At 45.8% G+C, this 24,483-nt stretch overlaps 1 protein-coding gene and 1 pseudogene across 1 annotated transcript; both read right to left on the bottom strand.

The window, feature by feature from the left end:
* Positions 1–6,923: 6,923 nt before the first annotated feature.
* Positions 6,924–9,423, bottom strand: LOC136497136 (low-specificity L-threonine aldolase 1-like; annotated as a pseudogene).
* A 6,809-nt stretch (positions 9,424–16,232) lies between these two features.
* Positions 16,233–19,036, bottom strand: LOC136497323 (protein CUP-SHAPED COTYLEDON 1-like). The gene is made up of 3 exons (XM_066493114.1): positions 18,634–19,036; positions 17,170–17,435; positions 16,233–17,035 (listed from the first exon to the last, which is right to left on the bottom strand). Exons 1-3 carry the CDS (start codon positions 18,800–18,802, stop codon positions 16,607–16,609), a joined length of 864 nt encoding a protein of 287 aa, XP_066349211.1. The 5' UTR covers positions 18,803–19,036; the 3' UTR covers positions 16,233–16,606.
* Positions 19,037–24,483: the final 5,447 nt, after the last annotated feature.

Below are 24,483 nucleotides of genomic sequence, written 5' to 3'. Positions count from 1 at the left end.
ATGGCTCGAGCGGCCGCAGCGCATTAACTTGTAAGCCGACGATGACACGGCCATGTGTCGACGCAGCAGCTCAGGCGGACACGACGCGAGCAATGTTGCACACACGACGACTCAGCACTTGTGACCAGGACTAGCAGCAGCGCATTGACATGATGTAACGCAGCACAGGCAACGGCACGGTGAAGCGGGCGACAGCAGCATGGTGATGGGACGATGACGCAGCGATGTAGGCGGTGAGAGCGCACGCGGGCGACCCAGCGCTCGCGACCAAGGCTGATAGCCGCGTGAGGACACAACGAGGCTGATAGCAGCGGACCGACCAGGACATAGCACCCGCGACAGCAGCGGTGGTGGCAGAGCGGCCAGACCCACCGAGCGCGGCGTGCATGCATGCGCGAGCGTGAGCGCGAGCCAGGGCGTGGCAACGGATGACAGTAGCCCGCAGTGTGGAGCTAGTGGCATGGCCCGATCAACGCGGTGGCACGCGTATGACGTGCATGTGCGTGCGCGTCGGCGAACCACCACAGCGCGTTGAGCCGAGGCAATGGGGGTGACTGCGTCCAAACGCAGCATTCGAGGGCAACATGCCATGCACGGTTTTTAAAGCTCCCCAAAACTACAACCCAATGATCCAGTAGCTACAACACTTATTTTACGCTCGAGATGGTATGTCAAACTACTAAAACCAACTATGAAATTACACTACTTCTTAATCCAATTCGCCTGCAAAAATTCCCGAACTTAGCTTCGTCGAAGCGTTTTCTAACTTAAGAAATTCAACTAAGTTCTTATCAGTTTCGCGTCGAATTCGATTTCCAAGCTATCAAGTATGCTAGCTAGCGAATTCCATTCTCGACCGCAAGTATTTCACCGCCGCCTACGAAGTTTGTACTACAAACTTTTTCAAAGTTTCGTCTATGCGTTCTATAGCATTTTCTTTCAATAAAAATTCATTTAGAACCCAAAGTGATATAACGCGACCTAAAACATAACATTCGTTTTGCATTTCCTGATGAACGTTTCAAGTTACGTATATTGCTTTACACCGTATATTACACACATTTACACATAAGTATGATGCTCATGCAGTGTTTTAGCAAAAGACTGTACAGTGTAACACCGAGGGTGTTACACCTGATGAGAGAATTGATTAAATCCAGCCAATCCATGTTTGTCCAAAAGCCCTACTCTCCATTAATTTTATGATTGCTTGGTGCTCCACCTTGTCAAGATGATGATATCTTTCTTGGCAAGGTATTCAAATGTAAGTATTCAAATGCCCAAGCTAACTACCCCTGAATTGTTCTTGACTTACTGAACCCATTCTGATTTTTGTGAATTAGACTTGGTATTTCTGATCATAGACTATTTATTTCCCAAAGTTTTGTGATCAATTTGATTAATGAATTTAGCAAAAAAATTGGCCTAAAGTATGAAATATTTCTTGCTTGATTCACCTTTGGGGTTAAAGTGATATAAGAAGAGTTTCTACCACTTCATAAACGGTTTTTTGTTGATGCCTATTTTTTTCACAAGTGGATCATAAAAGAGCAGGCGCTAGTAGAATAAGATGTGTGGGCCCATGGCTATGAACTGCCAGCTTAGATACTCCTACATTGATGGTATCTTTAAGAAAACCACATGTCTATATCATATATTTACGACTTAAGAACATCGCCAGTGAAATGGATTCTAGACTAGAGGTAGTGTTAAGTAAACCACTAGTGTACATATATGATTTACACAGGCGATTTTTTAAGGATACTGTCAGTGTAAAACCATTTATATTAGTCCACCACCTGTACAATAAACTCTATAAATAACCTTTTTCCTCTCCTGACCAGAACTGTATAGATCAAGCAACTTCCATTATTGGCATCCTTGGAAGTCCAGAAATTGCAAAATATAAGGGAAATGTTTTGATCTTCATTTCTTTGAAGGAGGTTGTGTCAATTGTCACTGTAAATGGATTTATACTGGCGGTTCTTACGCTAGTGCAACATCACCATTTTCATTGGTCTTTGACACCGGAGGTTTGCGAAACCACATGTAAAGATGCAAAAACTACCTTCAGCACTATTGTATGTAAACATTATTCACGGTTTGTTTTTACCCCCTCCATCGAGAAAAGAATGCAATTCTCATGTTTTGAGGAATCAAATACTTTAAAATTTGACCAAAGTTTTAAGAAAAATAATAACAATTATAATATAAAATAAGTACCATTTTTTGAGTGAAAGTAAGTTACGAAATATATATTTGTAATAAACCGATTTAGAGATATAAATGTGAATTCTATTTACTCTAAATTTGATCAAACTTAAACTATTTTAACCAGCGTAGCTATCATATAGTTGTATTCTTTGGTCTGTTTCCTTTAATAAATTAAACAAGGTCATGGCCCCATCCGGCTATGATTTCGATTTATTTTAATAGTATTCTGTGAGAAAGAATAAGCCGAACAAGTTGGTAGGAGTGGAGCAGCCGAACAAGCTGCGGCAGAAGCGAAAAGCCGCTGTCGTACTACAGCAAATTCGAGAGCATGATGATGGGAGGTCTAGCGTGGAAGTCTTTCTAGGTGCGCTCCTAGACGTTTCGAAAGACGGCTAATCAGGCAGTTAATCACTCGGTGCCTCCGTGCCCTGTGTGGTGTCTTAGCTTGGTGATCACTCGGTGATGGGCTGACGATGCATGGCCATCTGTTCTCGTGCTTTTTGGAGACTACCGGCCGGCCGGGAAGTAGTGAACTGGAGGTTCCCTTTCTCTGTCCAATAAAAGACCAGTCTGCATGTACATGTACTCCTACATACGGTCATACAGACATTGGCCCTGTTGGCCTGGTCTTATATGTTTTTATCTCACAATAAATCAGTGAACAGTATTTTTACTCACGCCTTCTCTGCAAAACGAATAGGGCCATTGACTCTTCTTTCTCAAGCATCTCATCTCATCAATCGCGCAGACAGATCGGACGACATCAGTCTTGACCGCGCCTTGACTTTCAGTGCTGTCTGGGCAGCACGACCTGCCGAGACACGATCACATGATTCTACAGAAAACACCAGTCGAGTTTCGCCGGAGCTGCTAGCTAGTCCGGAGACCAGCAGCGGTTCGAAGCTGCATGCTACTACTTGCTAGTTGCTACAGCATCCTTGAAGGAGCTGGAGCCGGTGAAGTGAACTCACAATCGCCTTTATGCTACATGCTAACCAATCATGCATGTCTGGATTCAGTTGATCTGCTGATCTGTTTTTTGATTGATAGAGATAGTTTCCTCACCACTAGAAACACCTTTGAGTTGAGTTTTTTTTTTTTTTTTTGAGTGGAGCCTTGAGTTGAGATAGGTCTGCCGTCTCCATGCAAATGCATGCATCCGGCCCAGCAGTTTTACCCGTGTCCTCCTCGTTATCTAACCGCGCGCGGGTGGGCGGGCCTAGAAGGCCAGAACCGTCCCGGGCCCGGGCCTAGCTAAACGGCCGAACCAGCACATATGGCCCATGAGAGGGAGACGACTGTTTCCGCGGCGGCGGGCGCCAGCGCGGGGCCGGTGCGCCCCGCGCCCTCGCCAGCGAGATCGTCGGCGCCTCCTCGACTCCTCGGCCTTTTTAGATTGCAACTTTTTTGGCTCTATCTCCGTTACATCAAATCTTTATACACAAGTATAAAGTATTAAATATAGATAAAAAAATAATTAATTATACAGTTTGATTATAAATTACGAGACGAATTTTTTAAACCTAGTTAAACCATAATTAGATAATAATTATCAAATATAAACAAAAATGCTACGATATCAAATACTAATTCCTAACCTCACTCTAAACTAGGCCCTCGTGATCTCGTCTCGTCACGATACTTGTACGCACGCGTCTCGTCGCCCGCCGTGCCCCATTCCCGTCACCTCTGTGCTGCGTGGTGGGCTCCGGCTGTGACGCCGAGGCACACAGGCACTGCCGACCTGTCGTGCCGTCGTCCGTGCGCGCAGGCGGCCCCGCGGCCGCGGCCGCGGCCGTTTGCATCGGTCGCCTCTGCCTGGATCGTCTGGCTAGGGTCTTGTTCACTTTGCAAATTTTTTTTTAAACCCGATGAATAGTATCCACTTTTGTCTTATTTGGCAAATATTATCCAATCATGGACCAACTAGGCTCAAAAGATTCATCTCGTGATTTCCAACTAAACTGTGTAATTAGTTATTTTTTTTTACCTACATTTAATACTTCATACAAACGGCTAAAAATTGATGTGATGAAAAAAAAATAAAAAAATTTAGGAATTTGGAATGGCATCTAAACACATAGATCCCGCTCGTCGCCTGGACGCCTGGTCAAGGGTGTTTGCGTGAGCGTGGCCTAACCCAGCATCCAATAATGCCCCAGATAGCAGCGTCTGTACTGTACGTGTGCAGCCAGCACAATGCCTATGACAGCCTGTTGCCTATAACTACATGTATCTGACATGGTTTATTCAGCTAATCAATATTTTTTTCTCACATCTAATCAGTCCATACAGTATTTTTAGTCGTCTATGACTTATAAGCCAATCCAGCCAAAACGAAGGCTGGACGCTGACATTGCTCTGGGTGCGTAGCACGCTCCTGTTTAGTGCTAGGGCCGTAGGGCGCAGCGGTGCGTGCATCCTGCGTAGCTTAGACTACAGAATTGTCCTGGTGCCATGGCCAGCAGAGAGGAGTGCGTGAACAACTGAAGGAGCTACAGGAACGAAGAGCATCTTCACAAACGACACCACATGTGGTAGTTGTACTGGAGGCATCGGCAGACGACAAAGGGTCTGGGGCCTGTTTAGCTCTCCTCCAGAACGCTAAATTTTTCAAGATTTTCTGTCACATTGAATCTTTAACGCATGCATGAAGCATTAAATATAAATAAAAAATAAAATTAATTACACAGTTTAGACAAAATCACGAGACAAATCTTTTAAATCTAATTAGACTATGATTGGACACTAATAGCCAAATAACAACAAAAATGCTACAGTATTGTTTTGCCAAAATTTTCAACAACTAAACTGGGCCTTGGTGTGGTAAAGATAGAACTCATACCTGCTGCTGCTGGTAGCATTTCCTGAATGATAAACCTTTCCTGAACCCCTAAATCGAAAGGTTTTTTTTTATTGGTGCCATTGTAATTTTTAAAGTTTAAAGAAGTATTATTACTATTCACTTATTGTGAAGAGCGTCATTACAATTCCCTCTCTCTTTGGAAAATGCCACGCTATACGTATTTAGGGGCCTTGGACCCAGCTGCAGTGTTCAGAGAATACAAGTATTTTTGTATGGACGATATTGCCCTCAGCAACTTCCCTCACTCTACTCACTGACGGGTGGGCTCCATTCGTCATCCCCTTCATCTCCTCTACCAACGGTGGTTTTCCTTCCTGTCGGCGCCGCCCCGCCTCCTCGGCCTCACCTCCGCGCTCGTCGATGACCAGGAACAGCAGGCTCCCCAGCAGCTGAGGCACCTGCACGCTCGACTACAGCAGCTGCGCGCGGCCGCCGGCGCGCTCGTACACCTGGGACAGTTGTGCACGGCTGCACGGAGCGCACGTGGATGCAGCGGGCGGGCGGGCTCGCGAACAGGAGCAGCGGCGCCGACAGCCAGGCACGAGCGGCCGCGGGCCATGGCTGCCAGCGTCGGGGAAAGGCCTGGCCGGAGCTCCCGCGCGGCCATGGCAGGAGGCCGGGCTCGCGAGCGCGAGCTGCTGCAGCTGGCGGCTGGGTTCGCGAGCAAGAGCGGCGGCAAGGCGCGAGCGGCTGCGGGTCAGCTTCCAGCGTCGGGGAGAGGGCCTGGCCGGAGCTCCCGCGCGGCAATGGCTGGGGGCCGGGCTCACGAGCGCGAGCAAAGCGGCGGGCGGCGGTGCCGGCTGTGAGGCACAAGCAGCCACGGGCCATGGCTGCCGGCGTCGGGAGAAGCTTGGGTGGAGCTCCCGCGTGGCCATGGCGCGAGGCCAGGCTCGCGAGCGCGAGCGGCTGCAGCGGGCTCGCCATGGCAGCTATCGAAGGAGGCCGCCTCGCCATGGCATTAGCAGGACCATGGCTGTCATGGGTGCGGGGGCGTCGCCATTGGAGAGGAGGGGACCGAAGGAGTTGGCCAGAGACAGAAGAAGGGTCTGACCTGTAGGATCCACGCGTCATTGAGTGGGAGGAGACGAGGGGGCATTTTTGTCTATACGAATATACAGAGCAGTGCAGGTGGGTCTAGTGTCTTCACTGGAGTAGAAAGTGGCATGAATTGTAATGGTATGTTTTCAAATAGGTGAATAATAATGGCAGTTTTCAAAACTCAAAGAATTGCGATGGCACCAATAATAAAAAACCAATCAAAACGATGTAAAATAAAATCGAGACTTAAAGTCTTAAACGACTGGGGACAGGTTATTAAAGCTTGTGTCGAGCATAAAGCCCAAACTCGAACCCATCCTCGCTCCATATGTTATTTATCCAGGCAGAAAAGAGCAATTCCAAGGGTTCGGCCCATTAAGCTCATTTCTAAATCTTTTTCCTTCTGTTGCCATATTTTCAGCATTTGCAATGAAATGCTTGGGTTTTTTTTGAATTAAAAATGCTTGGGTTTTACATTTGCTTTTCATTGTCTTCCCTCTCTGCGTACTACTAGGCTCTTTTCTAAATCTTTTCCTTCTGTTGCCATATTTACCTTTTCATTTTAGGGAAAGACCTACAGGCCTGTTCGGCAGGCCGTAAACGATCGTGAATTATTTACTGCTGGCTGGTTTGGTGTGAGAGAAAAAAAATATTATTCCAGCTTATAATCCATGATCGTATACGAGCAAGCGAACAGGCTGCTATTCATTTTCATTTCACCACATCCATCTTACCAGGAAGTGAAAAGGATCAGGCAATTCTGCGCAGACAGACAGAAAGCACAAGAATGAACACATCCGAGAAATGAGTGAAAAGCAACACTTATTCAGCAAATTTTTGTTGTGGCTACAATATCTTCGAGTTGATTACAGACAAGCAAGGCCACCGAGCTGATGAATCAGGGTGTCCTAGTGCCCATAGGAGTTCTTGGTAGTAGTATCTGCCAAATGCTCGAATTCAGTACTGCCCTTTAGTAGCTCTTCAACAGCTTTCTGAAAACATAAAATCGTATCAGTGACATTCACACTGCCACACACGAACCAGAACAGTAATAGTTAAAAGTAGAAACGGCGTGAGCTTTTGCATATCTACCTTAAAACACGTCAGTGCATATTGAACATCGGTATCTGAAATTTGGTAATGAAGGACAAGCCTGACACTGCATAAATAAAGGAAGTCGTCATATGTCTGGGTTTCAACGACTGCTAATTTTGGTAGTCTCAGTGAAGTTAGTAATGGTAATACTCCAGAAAGTCCAGAAGAATGGTAATATGATATATAGCATCAACAAAGATATTGAAAATTTTAAATCATATTTAAAAACAATGTACATTGTAAATCTTATTAGAAAAATACTTGACATGCTAATCTTATTAAAAACTACTAAACAGCAAAGGAACTTCACCTTTTTGGACTCCTTGGATTTGCAAGCACATTGTGCGTTCCCAGGACTTGGCACAACTTGGCAGATGATATGCGTGAATCCACAATATCCAAGAATACCTTACAAAGCATTGGTATGTTACAAATGGGACGTTTACAGTTACAAAGCATAGTGGATAATGAGAAATAATGTAGGAGGCTGACCATATTGGTCTCGACTGAAGCTGAATCCACTGTGAACTGTTCAATTTTATTCAGTCCCTCTAGTCAAATGAACAAGAGTGACAAGTTCAGGACTTCAAGTCAATGATGGTTGCGATTTGTTTTCTAGAAAATGCAATGGAACAGTGTATTACTTTTTTTTCGTTTTTTAAGTAGGATAAAAAATCGGGAAACAAATATTCCGGGGAAAATAAACCGTTTTTTTTAGAAAAGTGAAAAATTCCGGCCTCAAACAGCGTACAGCCAATTGTCACTAAGTTTTTTTTTAGAAAAGAGAAAAATAAACCTGCCAAAGCCTTAGCCTTTCTGTGGTCATCCGCAAGCTTTCCCACAGTGTCGCGAACGGCAACATGAGATGCAGCACAGAGAACTCCAACCTGCCTCATTCCACCACCTAGCGTCTTTCGGAGAATTTTGGCCTGAAGGTATTGTTCATATTGCAATTGTAACTTGCAGATCTTTGCAGTTCTTTTCTTTTTACACAACGCAGCGGTTTAAACTTAGAAACACAAATGACCACACCTTGTCAATGAAGGCCTTTGAACCAACAATAACTGATCCAACGGGGGCGCCTAAACCTTTAGACAGGCATACCTGAAGTTTAAGTTTCAAAGAGAAATAGAAGCACTATCATACATGTATCTATAGTCCATTCACATATAAGTAGAGTAGCTGAGCATAGTGCTCTGAAAATTGGAACATACCGAAACTGAATCCGCGGCTTTCACAAGTCTGTCCACAGGAACTCCAAGTGCCTGGCACAACGATATAATGGATTAAGAGGCTAGGACGCATGCACAGATGTCTAAAGTTTCCAAGTGAAGAGGCAAATTATATACATCTTACTTAAGATATATGGTTTATTTCAGACCTCAGTCCTCTATAAAATTGATATCAGAAGACTGAACAAAGACACCATACTACTACTACTCACCACAGAAGCGTTAAAAATGCGAGCTCCATCAATATGAAGCTTCAGGCCATGAGCTCTTGGCAATTTCGCCAACCTTGTCAGTGTATTCTACGGATAAACATTTCCCTCCAGAACTGCAGAAGCAGTAACAAACATACTACTTTAGGTATAAAAAACAATGTCTTTTCACCAGCAAGATCGGCAGCCTACTCACTTCCCATGTGTATTCTCCAAGCAGATGAGCCTGGTGGTCGGGTAATACAGCCCCCCGCCCGGAGGCCTGATTGCAGCGACGATCCTGTCGATGTCCATGGTGCCGTCGGCGTTGTTCCTGACGGTCTTGGGGTGCACGCCGCCGATGGTGGAGATGCCGCCGTTCTCGTAGAGGTGGATGTGCGAGCCGTCGCCGAGTATGACCTCGCTGCCCCGGACGTCGCAGTGCGCGAGCACGGAGACGAGGTTGCCCATGGTCCCCGACGGGACGAAGAGCGCGGCCTCCTTGCCCATGATCGCCGCCATCGCCTCCTGGAAGCGCCGCGCGGTCGGGTCCGCGCTCCGGACGTCGTCGTCGACCTCGGCCGCGGCCATGGCGGCGCGCATGGCTTCGGAGGGCTTGGTGACCGTGTCGGACCGCAGGTCCACCACCTTGTTGGTCGCCATCGTTCCTGCTCTGCGTCTGCGCAACCCAATTGCAGTACTGCACCGGCACCGCTGCAGCGACAAAGTATCAGGATGAAACGGACCTGGTGAACTGAAACTGAATTGATGTGTGTGGGGTGTCACGTCCCGCAACAAACTTTGGACAGCTTATCTTGAAGAGGCGCCTCGCTTTGTCTTTCGTATATGGATGGTATGCCTTTGCTTTTCCGTTTTTGAATGAAAACTGACAAATCTTTCGCACTATTGGAAGGACCACCATGTGTTCGGTCTGCATCATGTATACCTATATGAAGATGATGATTCGAAGAGGACGATGATGTGGACTGCACTTGCTACTAAAGACCTGTTTCTTTGTCGCACTCACAAAAGCCCACCCCCCAAAAAATTGACGTGTCCAGGCCCAAACAAAGAGGCGTCCAGCAGGGGGCACTAAACAGATGATAGAGAGACGAGAGAGCCGGCATCGTCGTTTTCCATACGCATCATACAGCATAGTACACCGTATGCATGTACCGTGTGCAGTTGTGCCGACGCTGGTGAGGAAGAGGCCCATGCACCGTACAAGTCCGGCCTACAAGCACAGGGCTGTGGCGGCAGCCGGCAGGACCAGGCGCAGCACATCCTATGTATCCCATCGGTTAGACGAACGTACAGCCCACGAACACCATTTTCAGCCCATACAGGCATACAGCCCATCCAAATTGGTCCACGTCAACCTTCATGCCTTCTTCCTCATAAATTCTGTAACCGACTCCGGCGATGATGCACTGACAACCACCGCCTACCCTGCCCCCACCCGCAGCGCACGTCCCCCTTGAGCAGATCAAAAGCTCAACGGTGGCCATATGCCTCTCTCGAATGCCTAGTAAAATCGGTTGCTTATATCTTGTCTGCAGAGGTCACTGATGCCTCATAGCAGAAATGTGTGGTTCAAGCGCGTGAAGTAGAAAGCAAGACGAGAAACGGAAAAGACAACAGGTACTTTTGGTGCGCGTGGACAGATTGGTGGGGATTAGAAGACCACTGATTTCCGTTAGGAGAATGTGTGCCTTTACCAATCCAAATCTATGTGTAACATGAATTCTAAATTATGATCGTTAGTTAACATGAATTCTAAATTATGATCGTTAGTAATAGTACCTGTGTTGGTGCTGCCCTAAAAACCAGGGTTGCGTTTGCAACTGACCACCTCACTGTCGCCTCCCTTTCCACTACATGTGGCAGCTGCATTGCTGCTCAAAGATCCTCTCCACCACTCCTCTGCTTTTACTGAGATCTTTGATTCTAGGGCCCCTACCAAAAACATTTTTTCACCAAAGAGATGTTTGAGTAACGGTGACCCTTATCCTCCTCTTCTTCCAGGCCAGGCCAGTGATAAACTCCCCTTCCCCGCCCTCTGTCACTCGCAACGGCGAAGTTGCCATTGCCAGCCCCTATCTTGTTGACTAACCTTCCTTGCCCCAGTCCCACCCTCCTTCATCTGTCATGACGAGTCATTGCCAAATCCGTTGTTGTTGTCGTCCACCCTATGCTAATCCTACTTCATCAAGACACACTAGTAGAGAAGTGGGCAACAATCCCGGTTGAAAAATGGCTTTAGTAGGGATCGGGACTAAAAGCATTGTCCTTTAGTTCCAGTTACCTCAACCGGGAGTAAAGGTCCTCCCAAGCTGAAAAAATAATACCTTCCACCCCTGCGGCTCATAGGATTCGAACACAAGACCTCATGCATGGCCTCGTGCGCACCTTTCTACCCCACCTACACAGCACATGTGACTTTGGATATGATGTTTTTCTTTTGAACTAGCCCATTGGAGGACCTTTAGTCCAGGTTAATAACACCAACCGGGATTAAAGGGTCCTTTAGTTCGGGTCGGTAACACCAACCGGGTCTAAAGGGTCTACCTTTAGTTCGGATTGGTGTTACTAACCGGGACTAAAGGTCAAGGCTCTATAGTTCGGGTTGGTAATACAAACCAAGACTAATGTAGACCATTTAGTCCGGGTTGATGTCACCAACCGGGACTAAAGGTCGTCTAAAGCCCAGAAAAAACTTAGACCCGGGACTAATGGGGCTAGCCGAGACTAATACGTTGAACCAAAAGACCACCATCTCTTCCCACCTGACATTATCTGTCGCCATGGTTAGTGATGGAGCTATAGGGTGGTCCTTGTGGGTCATGGACCACCCTATAGTTCTAACCCAAGGACCAGTGTCCTATGTATTCACGCGTTGATCGATGCCTAACTGCATGTTCCCATCTTGCGTCGTGTAATAAGTTGACTGCGCCCTTTGGCCTACGGGAGTTTAGCATGGCCCCTCATTCCAAATTCTTAATCCCCAAATCAAACCATAAACTCCAATGCGACAAATAATATTGAGTTTTATTCTCATATTCTAGCTGAGGGGTTTGTGATTCTTGTAGAAATCTCACTCTCGTTAGGGCAACTATCTTGTCTCTAGAAGAAAAATTAATACAAAGTTACAAAAGTTACAATGGAGCGACATTCATCACACATGAAGTTTAATGGACTGGACTCGGGCAGCAGCAACGCCTTAATACAAGTCATGAATTCGCCCCTACACAAGGCCCACCTCGTGAGGTATCTAGGTGAAACATGACAATACGACAACGCTCTAGATCATTGATGGATGAGAGCATCATATCTCACAGTAGAAGAGAAAGGGTGTAAGAAAAGAAGGGAGGTGATGATGACGTGCCTGTGCTAGGTGACCTGGTAGATGGCGTAGCATGCGCAAAACCAACTCTGAAAACAATAAAAATGTTTTTTAAACTGACCAATAGACCGGAGGTAAAAAAAGATGGTTTTGCTAGTGTTGATGATGTTTGAGGGTTATTAAAATCGAACTCTAAAGATAGATATGGAAGCTCAAACCAGATCTTTTTCTTTTTTATATAATGGTAGTTCGTTCATTTCAAATTATAAGACTATTTGGGTTTTCTAGATCGGCGCTCCTAGCGTCCGGACGTCCGGATTCAGGGGCTTGTCCGGACGTACCTCCGGCCCCGTCCGAGTGTCCTGCCCCCACGCACGAAACAACGCCCCTGCCGCCCCCAGAATAGTAGACTCATTTCGATTTCCGACCAAAACAACGGAAGCACCTAGCGCCCCGCCGCCCCATAGAACAGTAGACTCGTTCCATCCCATAGGCGTCGCCATCCCGCCATCTCACCGCGCCGCCCCGTCCCCCTGCCATCCCGTTGCGTCGCCCATCCCCCGCCGCTGCCCACGCTAGGTGCGTCGCATCCTTATCGCGACTGCAACAATAGAACAAAGCTACTGCAATACGAGATGCAACATCAGAAAATAAAAACTAATACAACAAAAAATATTACTTGTTGCAACACCGTAACAAGGCTACTGCAACAAAAATAGAACAAAAGCGCAAATACGAGAAATCAACATCAGAAAAAAAGATTAATGCAACAAAGAAAAATTACTTGTTGTAACAGCAAAACAAAGCTACTGCAACAACAAGAAACAAAGCATAATGTGAGATGCAACATCAGAAAAAAAAGACTAATGCAACAAAGAAAAAATACTTGTTGCAATAGCAAAACAACGATACTGCAACAACAGAAACAAAGCGCAATGCGAGATGCAGCATCAGAAAAAAAGAGACTAATGCAATAAAGGAATATTACTTGTTGCAACAGCAAAACAATTCTACTACAACAGAGCTCGCCGGAACCCTAGGCACTGCGGCGTCTCTCAGATCCAGATCCAGAAGAGGAGGAGAGCTCAGATCCAGAGGAGGAGGTGGAAGAGGAGGGCTCAGATACACCTACCTCGTCGGAAGCTGTCGTCGTCGCCCTCTTCTCAGGTGGCATGGAGGTCGCAGAGGGAGGGACGAGCGGCTCGCTGGAAGTCCGCCGCCATCGCCCTCCTCTCCGGTGGCTTGGAGGTCGTAGAGGGAGGGAGGGGCAGAGGCGCGCGAGCGCTGCGTGCCAGCAGCGGGAGAGTGGAGGAGCGGGCGAACAGAGCGAGGCGTGGTTGGTCGAGCAGAGTGGAGGAGCGGGCGAGCAGAGTGGAGGAGTGGGAGGAGGACGCGAGCGAGCAGAGCGAGACACGGTCGGATAAGGCGAGGCGCGATCGGTCGCATCATGCGGGGTCCGTCCGAACAGGACGGACGCCCGCACAGTAGCAATATCGTTTTTAGATACATAGCTTTTGTTGTGCTTTTAGATATACACTATGTTTAAATACATAGTAAAACATTTTATTTAGAAAAGTTTAAACATATTATAATTTAGAATAGAGGGAGTAGCTATCAATCGGTGACCTGCAACATCCCAAAGTACACATGCCAACTTGCCCTATAGACATATATACTTCCAGCATTGCTTAGAGATGTGGCACCAAATGTACCAATATATAGCTTGCATAGGATTTTATTTTTTATGTGTGTGTATATATAATTTTGTCTAGTTATGACATGGAACAGGACATATGGTCTTCATAACATACGCCAAAAATTCAAGATTCCCATGCATTATAGCCTGGCCATATGGCTGGAAGATACAGAGATGGATCGACGGCCGTAGCTATTGAGATTGATTCTCTCTTGATAGCAACGTTTGTCTTTTGGAAATTCAAGTTTTTTAAAAAAAATATTCGAGGAGCCCAGATTTGTAAGAATATCAACCTGCCAAAAGTGTTTTTTTCTCACTTCCCACAATGTCTTCACGCATTATTTGGTGAAACTTCTTGACGCTTTTTTTTAATATAAATTTAGTCAAACTTAGAAAAAATTGAATTAAGACAACTCTAAAAATTGATTTATTTAAAGATAGAGGGATCCGAGTATCGCCTTGTTTAGTTTCACCCTAAATTCTCAAAAAGTGCTACAGTACCTATCACATCGAATGTTTGCGGCCCGTGCATGGAGCATTAAATGTAGATGAAAAAAAACTAATTGCACAGTTTGGTGGGAAATTACGAGACGAACGTTTTGAGCCTAATTAGCCCATGATTGAACACTAATTGACAAATAAAAACGAAAGTGCTATAGTATCCCCAAATTCCAACTTCCTGAAACTAAACACGCGCTATATGCAACTATATATACAGCCAAATATAATATTGCATTACATTAAAAGTAATCTTTTTTTTCTCATTGAAACGACGAAAACATGAAATATAAGCGTCGGCCATGCATTATTTTTCTTGAATTGCGTTTTCATGTCTTGAACTCAGGAATCAGGATATATTGGCTCTGATTTATTTTCTTCAAGTCACTCGCAACATAGTACATATTTTACTATTAAATAGAGTTTCTGCGTCTGTGTCCTTACCTTGATTCATCTATATCTATACATAATAATAAAGAGGTTAAATTTCTGGTCCATCTATTTTTTTCGTCCACCTATTTTTTTCGTCCACCTCTCCGTATCTACCGGTAGTCAAGAGTTTCTTACATCTAGACTTATATATATAAATAACACGTGCCCATACGAATTAGAATAACTCTTATCTAGCGCGATACGGAGTTCCGATTCCAAAATGTATTGGGTTATGTATGGTCGATGTTTAACCAAAGAGTTCATACTTATACGCAAAAAAGTTCATACCCAATACAATTACTATATATAGTAAATTCAGTTTTTTTTTCCTTTTCCTATTCCATTGTCTGTTTCGGCCTTTTTCGCTTTTTAGACTATCTCGATCAGTTACGTATCCGATCCATTTTTCATTTTCGTATTCGTTCCACTGTTTTTCTGATTTCCTCTTTTTGTATTTTCTTCTCCCTTTTCTCTTTTTTTTTCTTTTCTGGACTATCAGGTCCATTTCATGCCCTTTCCCTTATTTTTTGCATGTCATTTTTGTTTTCTCGATTCTCTCATGATTTTTCTTATAAACATAAAAATAAATAATAAACACAATATTATGGATCTTTGGATCCTTCATCCTTCCCTAATACTTATAATAATCAAATATTGCTACTACTAAATTATTGATGTAATTTGATTAAGAATAAAAATTATTATTATTATAATCTAGATCAGCTAATGGTCTAATTAATTAAATCATGAACATAAATTTTGGGCAGTTTATTGTCCAATCTAACCGAGAAGCGGCAACGGAGGTTGCACCCCGCTAGCACATGTGGCACCGTGGGAGGCGGTGGTGGCCGGGCGGCGAGGCGGCCACGACGACCTGTTGGGGGTGGGGAGGCGAGCGGAGAAGGAGAAGGGGTGGGGAGGAGGTGGCGGACACTAGTGAGGTAGCTGCCGCTGGCGACAGCGACGGCGAATCGGACGTAGCCGCTAGGGCGGGCCCTAGCGAGTGAGTCGGGCTGCCTGTAGGGATTCCTCTTTTCCACTGAACTTTTCCGCTCTTTCATGGATAATTAAATATGTTTATATATTTGATTCAAAAACAATATATGTTTATATATTTCTACTTATTTTGCAGGACATAAGGATTTTGCTAATTTGTCTAGCATTATTCCAAATTGTGATTTTATAGACGATCAATGTTCTAATGTAATTATTGCATCATTGCAGATGGATTAAATGCAAAATATACATATCTTTAGTAACTAAGTAGAGATATAAGTTTTCATTTTTTTTCCCCATTGCAACCCACGGGCTGCTAGTAATATAAAAAAAGCCAGACGGGTTATTACGTATTTCTGGAAGAATACAAGAAAAAGAAAACATGAAAAAGATAAATCAATTAAGCTAGGAAACTATTGTTGTGCAATTTTTTCTGCCACAAATTAAATAAGGAAACCGAAGAGAGTGATTTTCGTGTACCAATAAGTTCAATAGAAATGTAGGAATAAATAAATCAGCTGGAACAATCAGAAAAACCTTCAGTATATTCAGGAACACTTATACTTGATATGTATGTTCTCTCATGGTCATATGAAGCAAATGAAAATGACACCTCCTTGATCAGTAACCGTTCTTGTGTGCCACACACATGCATGTACTTAAATTGATTTATATTGATTTACAAAACATATAGTAGGAGTGAAGAGATACATACATATATATATAGTTGTCGTCATGCAGGTGAACCAAACCATCGATCTATCTTATGCACATATGCACTCTACTTTTCTTTCCGTTTTTTTTTTGGGGTACACTCTACCAATTTCCAATAACCTAACCTCACACTACGTACCTACTGTGCAATAATACTAGAGGGTACTACTACTAATGGAATCAATTCAATCATTTTCCTTCACAATGCACAGTCCATCCCATATTCCCATGACGGCACGTAGTACGTACGTTCTCCACGTACGCATTTGCAATTGGTGCCTCCACAGTTCGTCCTCAGCCCATCCATCCCTGTGGGAACCCCATGCCCCCAATGTTGGCCATGTCCTCGAAGCCGCTGTCGTAGAAGCTGCACCCGTCTCCTCCTCCTCCCCTGGAGACTAGCCCCATCATCGGTGAGCTGCTCACTTCCTGCTGCGGGAAGTGATCGAAGACCGACGATGAGGTGTACTGCCACATCGCTCCTCCGTTCATCAGCAACGCGTCCAGGCCGCCGCCGAGGTTCAGGTTCTCCTGATGCGGCGGTGCCAATCCGACGGAAGAGCCCGGCTGGTCTACTACGTACGCGTCCATCATGCTGGGCTGCTGGTCCGCCAGAACCCCCTGCGACTGAGATGCACCGGCAAAGGTCGGCGACGAGGAGCCGCCGTTGTCTTGCTCGCTGTCTTTCCGCTTCTGGAACACCCTGCAGAGCACCCAGTCCTCCTGCACGCACGCACAGGAACGTGCGCACCAAGATCGAGTCAGCAAAAACACATACAGGAACCGAAGGTCTTGGCGGCTGGCCGGGCAGCCGATTTGACGTGCGCACGCACACGGTAGTCGATCTCGATCGGTACCTTTGGTGGCGTATGCAGCGAGTCGAGGCGGAACTCGTGCATGACCCAGCAGGACTTGACGCCGTTGGGGGCGCGGCCCTGGTAGAAGACGAGCGTCTTCCTCATGCCGACGACGGCGCGGGTGGCCGGGTTGCGCACCTCGCGGTCCTTGCCGGTGGCCTTCCAGTAACCGCTCTTGGTGGCGCGGTTCGTGCGCGACCCCGTCGCGTACTTGCGGTCCCTGAAGCTGAAGAAGTACCACTCGCTCGCCGTCAGCTTCGCCGCGTCTAACACGATCCATCGAGACACCATACACAAGTGCAGCAAATTTATTTATTATTAATTAATTCAACGCGTCAGGAAAACATGCATATGCGTATATACATACACAGGTCTGAGACTGAGATAAGTGATGGATCGGTCGGTCACCGGGATGAAAGTGAAACTTTGAAGGAACTAAAAGAAAGAATCGTGGCTGTTACTCATGTGACGTAGCAAGGAAATGGACTGGAATTGAAGGGCGCCATCAAGATGGCGACGAGTAAGCGAGACGCTTGTGCGTTGGGATATGATCAATTAATTCATTATTCTTGAAAGAGATTACACCCGATGCAAATGGAATATATATTGATTAAGGGTCATTATTGCAGATGCATATGGAACATTAGTTTAGAAGGATCGACATTGACGACACGTACCGCGTACGTACGAGACAGCATCAACGTAACTAGCAGGTGACTAGTCCAATCAACATCTCGTTTTTTTTTTTTGAAAAAAAAAACACGGCTCCAAACTATATACTCCTATACATGGTTGGTGATTTATTTGTAGTACTTTTTTCTTTAAAAAATCATCATGTGTGGTCTGTTATCTTTGTTCGGTGAGTCCCTACACATGAGCAATATAATGTCGAAGAACAATATACGTGAAATGATCACGCAAATTTCGGTGAATTTAACGAACACATGTAATGAACAGAAATCGATCACAAAAGACGTCCCATTGCTTGCTGTTTGATTTAGATAATTGGAACATGCATGCATGTTCCAGCGCTCTGCACCATATGCATGGGATGCACGCAGCCTTTTATCTTTGTTGCTTCTCGCTACTACCAAGGGCACCAATAATGTTAGATACCTTTATTAGGAAAGGCCATGCTAAGCTATAGAGGCATGCATATCAGCAGCAGCAGCAGCAAAGTTCACACATCGTTGCTTGGTTCCATTTTCCATAAGCAAGCAAACGCTAAGCTAACGTCATCATATTCCCAAAGCTGTCAATAGGTGAACCGGCCGCCGAATACTAATGACTGACACGAATAATCGTACAAGGAATGAACACCTCATCGATCAAGAGCCGAGAGGCATCTATCCATGGGAGCTTAGATTCGTGGAACATGCATACAACAACCATGAGCAGGAGAGACGAAGGGCACATCATGCATGGGAGATAGAGAGAGATGACCGGGGCTAGCTGTGTGCTCACCTGGAAGCTCCCATGGCTCGCGCGCGTGCAGGTCGACCTCCACCAGGGTCCCCTGCGCGGCACGCTCGTTGGCCACCTTCTTGTAGAGGTAGTGGCACACCAGCTCCTCGTCGCTGGGATAGAACCTGAACCCCGGCGGCAATGTGGACTCGATCTCCCTCAGCCCCATCCGTCCCTCCCTACTAGCTACCTGCCTCTGCCTGCCTGCCGATAGATGATTCCTTCTTTTTTGTAGCTATATATCGTTAGCTATAGATCAACAAGCAGACTCGATCAACTAATAACTATCTCTTGCAGCCTTTGCATGCCGGTTTGCCTTTTTAACTAGACTAGACTAGAGGAGACGAATTACACACACTGAACCTATGCCAGGAGCTAATCTAATGTCTTGAGCGTGGCTGGGTCTCCTGCCGGATCCTTTTATAGGAAGGAAGCCAGGAGGAGGCGGGCTGGCTAGCAAAAGAAACCGCTGTTCCCCTGCTGTGTCTTGCTGCCAGGCAATAAGCTCCCGTCGCTATCCTCTAGCTATCTCTCCTGGGGCTCGGGCTCGGCGGGCGCACGTCACATCGGACGCGCGCCAGCAGGCTGAGGCTGAGGTGGAAGATTCCAACGCGCGCCACTGATCGACGCCATGTTGCCATGCCTCAAGCTTGTGGCACGAGAACTGCCCCCGGATCCGGATCGCCTCTCGCCTGACGAGGAGGCGCAGCCTCGCAAGTTATCCATCCCCGCCGGGAAGTCATGGGGCCGATGGAGGGATAGCGAGAGGATCGAGGCCAAACAGTTTCCTGATGCTCCGATGTATATACTGATCCGATCCTACGTGGAACGCGATCGATGAAACTGGCAAGCCTTTTCCCCCGGCCCTCGCTTTTTAATCTTCATTTCTATACGATAAGATTATGATGGCGTTTCAGTCAGTTTGCGGCTTTGTGCGTGATCCGCGGAGGAGGAGATTAGAAACCTATATGGGGATAAAAGAGAAAAGAAGGAGGGGTTCCTTTTAAGGTTTAGCTCACGTATGATTGGACGACGGCGGCGACGGCAACGTGATGGCGTCTGGCCGGGAATGTATGTGTGTGTGACGGTATGTATGAGTGTGCAATAAGGGCTTCTGTTTGTGTGCTCACTTGTAGGGGCCGTTTGGCAACGATTCTTGGAGCAGGTTGTCCGAGATAATCACTCTTTCTCAACCAAATAGCCCGTGCAGATTCTGGTGGAACGTTAATAGTTGGATCCCCATATGAATTCTTAAGAAAAACATATATCATTACAAGAAAAAAGGATTTTAGGAAACAACCTCTTTGATTAACAGAGACGGATAGATCTAAGGACTACCTCCAAAAATGGTCTTGTGGCTATCGTGGGTTCAACTCCGCAGCAGTGATTAGTGATTCGATCAGTGGGTCAATGCGTGTGACTTTGGTGGTTTAGCACTCAAGACAACACAAAGGATCTATCCTGGTTTGGTGTCAAATCCCTATGTCTAGTAGTCGTTTCTTCATGTTAGAATGTACAATCAAGTTCTTACAATGGAGGAGAAAGAAAGAGAGATGGTAGGAGAGGGTTCGATCCGGGGGTTTTGCTGTCAATCTCCTCTACATGAGGCTCATTCCTGCATTATATATACCGGAGGGTGAGGGGAGTACAAGGAGATGTGATTCTTGAGAGTTTCTAGAGTTTAGTGTCCTAATCTTCGATTGGTGGTGGTGCCGGACACCGTCCCTCATCAACGATCATGGCATCTTCTGCTGGAGCCTAGAACTGACCGTTAGAAGCTAGAGTTGTCGTTATGTCTTGCTCGGGCTCGTCTTCCTTGTGGCGTTCGTCGCACTCTAAGGACGTGGCCACAAGCAGAGAGAGGCTGACCTGCAGGCCCGGGTGTGCTCTTGCGATGACCGCATGCTCATCCTTGGCATGTTACGTCATGCCCCGGCGGGACCTGTTAGATTGATCTCTAATCCCAAACTGGGCCCAACGGTCCAGTTAGGCCTTTGATCCGCACCTTGATCGAGGGCACCCAGCCCACTATGGATGGAGGGCTCCTGTCACACTGCGCTATATATAGAGGTGGGGGTCGTACGGCTCTGAGTATGAGATTTACCGTGAACCGAGCTCCCCACCGAAACCTAAACCCTAATCCCGATCGGAGAGGGGCGCAGCCAAGTGACAGGGAAGCCATCAGCCGTGCCGCCCCGCTCTATCGACGTCGATGACTTCATTGACCTCTTCCTGAACATCGCTGCTTGTGCACAGACTTCACCGACGAACGAGATGGCGGCTTCTGGATCATCTCCTTCTGCAGTGTCAGGTTCGACACGTTCTTCTCCCTTCCCTCTCTGTCTCTCTAGTTCTACATGTATTAGGATGCGCTGCGTCTTTTATCCCGAATAGAACCATTCTACCGGCTAGATCTATGCTCCTAATGATCCTATATAACTAACAATGGTACCAGAGCTGGGTTGCTAGTGTGTAGATCTAGTATGGGGTAGAGAATTGAAAAGAAATCGAAGAGTAATAGAGGGTTCGATCCGGTTTGGATTGAAACCCTAGCCCTAATCGGGGAAAGAAACAGAAAGATAGAAGGTCACTGAACCCTAACCCTAACAGGGTGAAGGAAAGGAGTAAGAAGAAGAAGGACTTGGTTCAAGAAGAACCTGAATCCGAGCTCAAACCCACAAAGACCTCACTAGGGAAGATACATAGTGACTCCAGTGAGTCAAACCCTAACCCTAACTTGACTTAACCCTAACCCTAATCCCCAATCGGATGAAATTCGAGAAGAACAGAGAAGAAAATCCAAAAGGAGATGAAGAAAAGAAGAAAGGGGAAGAGGGGAAGAGGCCTACCTGGCCATGCACCGCGCTGCCGCCTCGCCGGTGCGTGAGAAGACGGCCGAGCTGTGCGAGCTATGGCTAAGGGCGCCGCCGCTAGTCCACTCGACGACGGCGTGTTCACCCGCGTGGGGAGCGTGCGCACCGACTGAAGGGGTCGGCAATGGCGCCATGTTCTGTCCCTTTTTCGCTCGGTCGCCGCTCGCTGCTGCTGCGCTGAGGAAGAAGGAGCATGGGCATAGAGAGAGAAGAGGGAGGGGCGAGTGAGCTAGGGTTTCAGGTGAGATGGTCGCGACGGTGGTTTTGTTCTCGCGATATTGACGCCTGGCCGTCGGATGGAAACCAGCGGGCGAGATCGTCTGGACCGGCAGCTGGCCTAGGCGGGGTGGTGTAGCAGCGCACGCTGTGGGCTGAATTCCCGGCCTAGGCCCAGGTTGTGGCCTGGGCGCTGGGGAGGGCGGCTCGCACGATCGGCGTGGGCCGTTTTCGAAGAATGGCCCGCGCGCTGCAGCGCTGTAGAGCTGGGCCGCATACTGTTTTCCAAAGGCCAGGCCAAATGAACAGTTGCTAATGTTTTAAGCTTTTATTTTTTAGAAGCAGTTTTGACAATTTCAAAAGCAAATTTTGATGAATTTTGTTTTAATTCTCTGTTCAATTTTGAACCAACAGGATAAATTTTCAGAGAATAGAGAAATTATAAAGAAATGCTTCTGAAAAATAGATAATTGGAGAAAAAGAGATTTTGACATAATTATAATGTTGTTATTTTCTGACCAACGTTGTTAATAACAATATCGTAATTTTAATTATTTTATGCATTATTTTTATTTCTGCCCAACGGTGATGTAGATTTAATGTATAAACAGCTGTATGTTTTAATTTTAATCAACGTTGGAATCAAGGCATGCAATTGTTGTTATTATTTATGTTCTCACACTATATGAATTGTGTTTTCAGGCGGATACAACTTGATGGGTTGTATCAAAGATACCCCCACTCTCAAAGGTGACAACTACACAGAGTGGAAGAAAAAGATTGACCTGGCCTTCATCTTGGTTGAGCTGGACTAGGTAGTTACCTCACCGTGTTCCACTAAGCCTGTGGTACCGGTGAAGGAGACAAACGAGGACCGATGCCGCTTGGGCAACTAGAGAGGGATTTTGCATCCCAAAAGATATCCTATGATCTTGAGCATAAAAGTGGGTCACTGTCAACAAGAAATGTTTGGCTATGATAAAGAACATAATTGAGCCTACAATTGTGGGCTCAATCCTAGAGTGTGACACGATCACCGAGTACCTCGATAGAATAAAGAGTCAATTCACTGGCTCTTCAAAGACATATGCTACCCAGTTGATAAAGCAGCTGGTGACAGAGAGGTACTCTGAAAATGGTGGCATAAGAGAGCATATACTAATGATGAGCAATTTGGCATCCAAGCTAAAACCAATGGATCTGGCTCTCAAGGAAGAGTTCCTTATCCATCTGATTTTTGCTTCCTTACCAAAAGAATTTGACACTTTTATTGTCAACTACAACATACAGCCCGAGAAGTGAGACTTAGAGAGGCTCATGGCTATGTGTGTGCAAGTGGAGGAGAGAATGAAAGCTGCCAATGATGGCACTATCAATTATGTGAAAGACAACAAGAAAAAGAATAATAATGCTAACTCCTCCTCAAAGTCAAAGGAAAAGGGTCCCATGCTGCATTAGCCTCAACAGAACAAGTTTATTGTAGAGAAAAACCAGTGTCTATTGCAAGAAGACGAAACATTATAAGAAAGATTGTCTCGATTACTTAAAGATAATCATGGCAAAGAAAGGTGAGAACATTATTACATTCATAAATGAATCCCTATATGTACAGTGTTCGAAATCTACTTGGTGGATTGACTCAGGTGCAACTGTTCATGTTGTTAATTCTTTATAGGGATTCCATTCAACGAGGACTACGCAAAGAAGAGAAAGACACGTTAAAGTTGCAAATAGAGCCCGAGCGGATGTTGAAGCCGTTGGCGATCTTTCTCTAGAGCTTGCTGATGGCTTCCCACTTTTACTTAGAGATGTACTTTATGTTCCCTCTTTACAGCGAAACTTGATTAGTGTTTTATGCTTGGATAATGATGGATATGATTGCCATTTTGGAAATGGCAAATGTAAGATAACATTTAATAATGCATGTGTTGATCTTGCTATCTTACAAAATGAGCCTTATTTGTTATCACTACGTGATGATGTGAATGTTGTATGCGATGATGGGAACATTGCGTGTGACAATGAGAATGTATCCCCGTCTGCGGATGTAAATAGAAAATGAAAGAGCGCTCATGATGCATCGTCGAAATTATGGCACTGTCGTTTAGGCCATATTTCGAGGGGGAGAATAGAAAGACTAGTTAAGAATGATATTCTTCCTCCATTAGAGTTCTCAGATTTAGAACAATGCAGAGACTGCATAAAAGGAAAGTATGTAAAGAAAATTAAGAAAGATGCCAAACGAAGCGTAGGAATTTTATAGATTATTCACACAGACATCTGTGGTCTATTTCCTGTAAAGAGTGTGGATGGTTATGATTCGTTCATAACATTCACAGATGATTACTTCCGTTATGGCTACATTTATCCAATCAAAGAAAGAACAGAAGCATTGGATAAATTTAAGATATTTAAGGCAGAAGTTGAAAACCAACACAATTTAAAGATTAAGATAGTCAGGTCCGACCTTGGGGGGGAATACTACGGTCGGCATACCCCATATGGCCAAGTTCCTGGACCTTTTGCAAGGTTCTTACAGGACCCCATATGGCCAAGTTCCTGGACCTTTTGCAAGGTTCTTACAGGAGAATAGCATAGTAGCCCAGTATTCTACACCGGGCGAACCTCAGCAGAATGGAGTAGATGAAAGACACAATCGCACCCTGATGCATATGGTGTGCAGTATGATAAGTTACTCTACCTTATCGTTGAGCCCGTGGATGGAGGCGTTAAAACCACAATTCATATTCTCAATAGAGTA

Source organism: Miscanthus floridulus, chromosome 12 (assembly GCF_019320115.1).
Source record: "Miscanthus floridulus cultivar M001 chromosome 12, ASM1932011v1, whole genome shotgun sequence".
Lineage (NCBI taxonomy): Eukaryota > Viridiplantae > Streptophyta > Magnoliopsida > Poales > Poaceae > Miscanthus > Miscanthus floridulus.
The sequence above is the reverse complement of the archived record's forward strand: the minus strand, read 5'-3'. Positions and strand labels throughout refer to the sequence as shown.

Bases quoted from the DNA above. Each gene is read 5' to 3' on its own strand.
- LOC136497323 (XM_066493114.1), bottom strand. From the start codon at position 18,802: ATGGGGCTGAGGGAGATCGAGTCCACATTGCCGCCGGGGTTCAGGTTC. The intron at 17,436-18,633 runs GTGAGCACACAG...GGATCGTGTTAG, and splicing joins CGAGCCATGGGAGCTTCCAG to ACGCGGCGAAGCTGACGGCG. The intron at 17,036-17,169 runs GTACCGATCGAG...GCGTGCGTGCAG, and splicing joins CGCTGCATACGCCACCAAAG to GAGGACTGGGTGCTCTGCAG.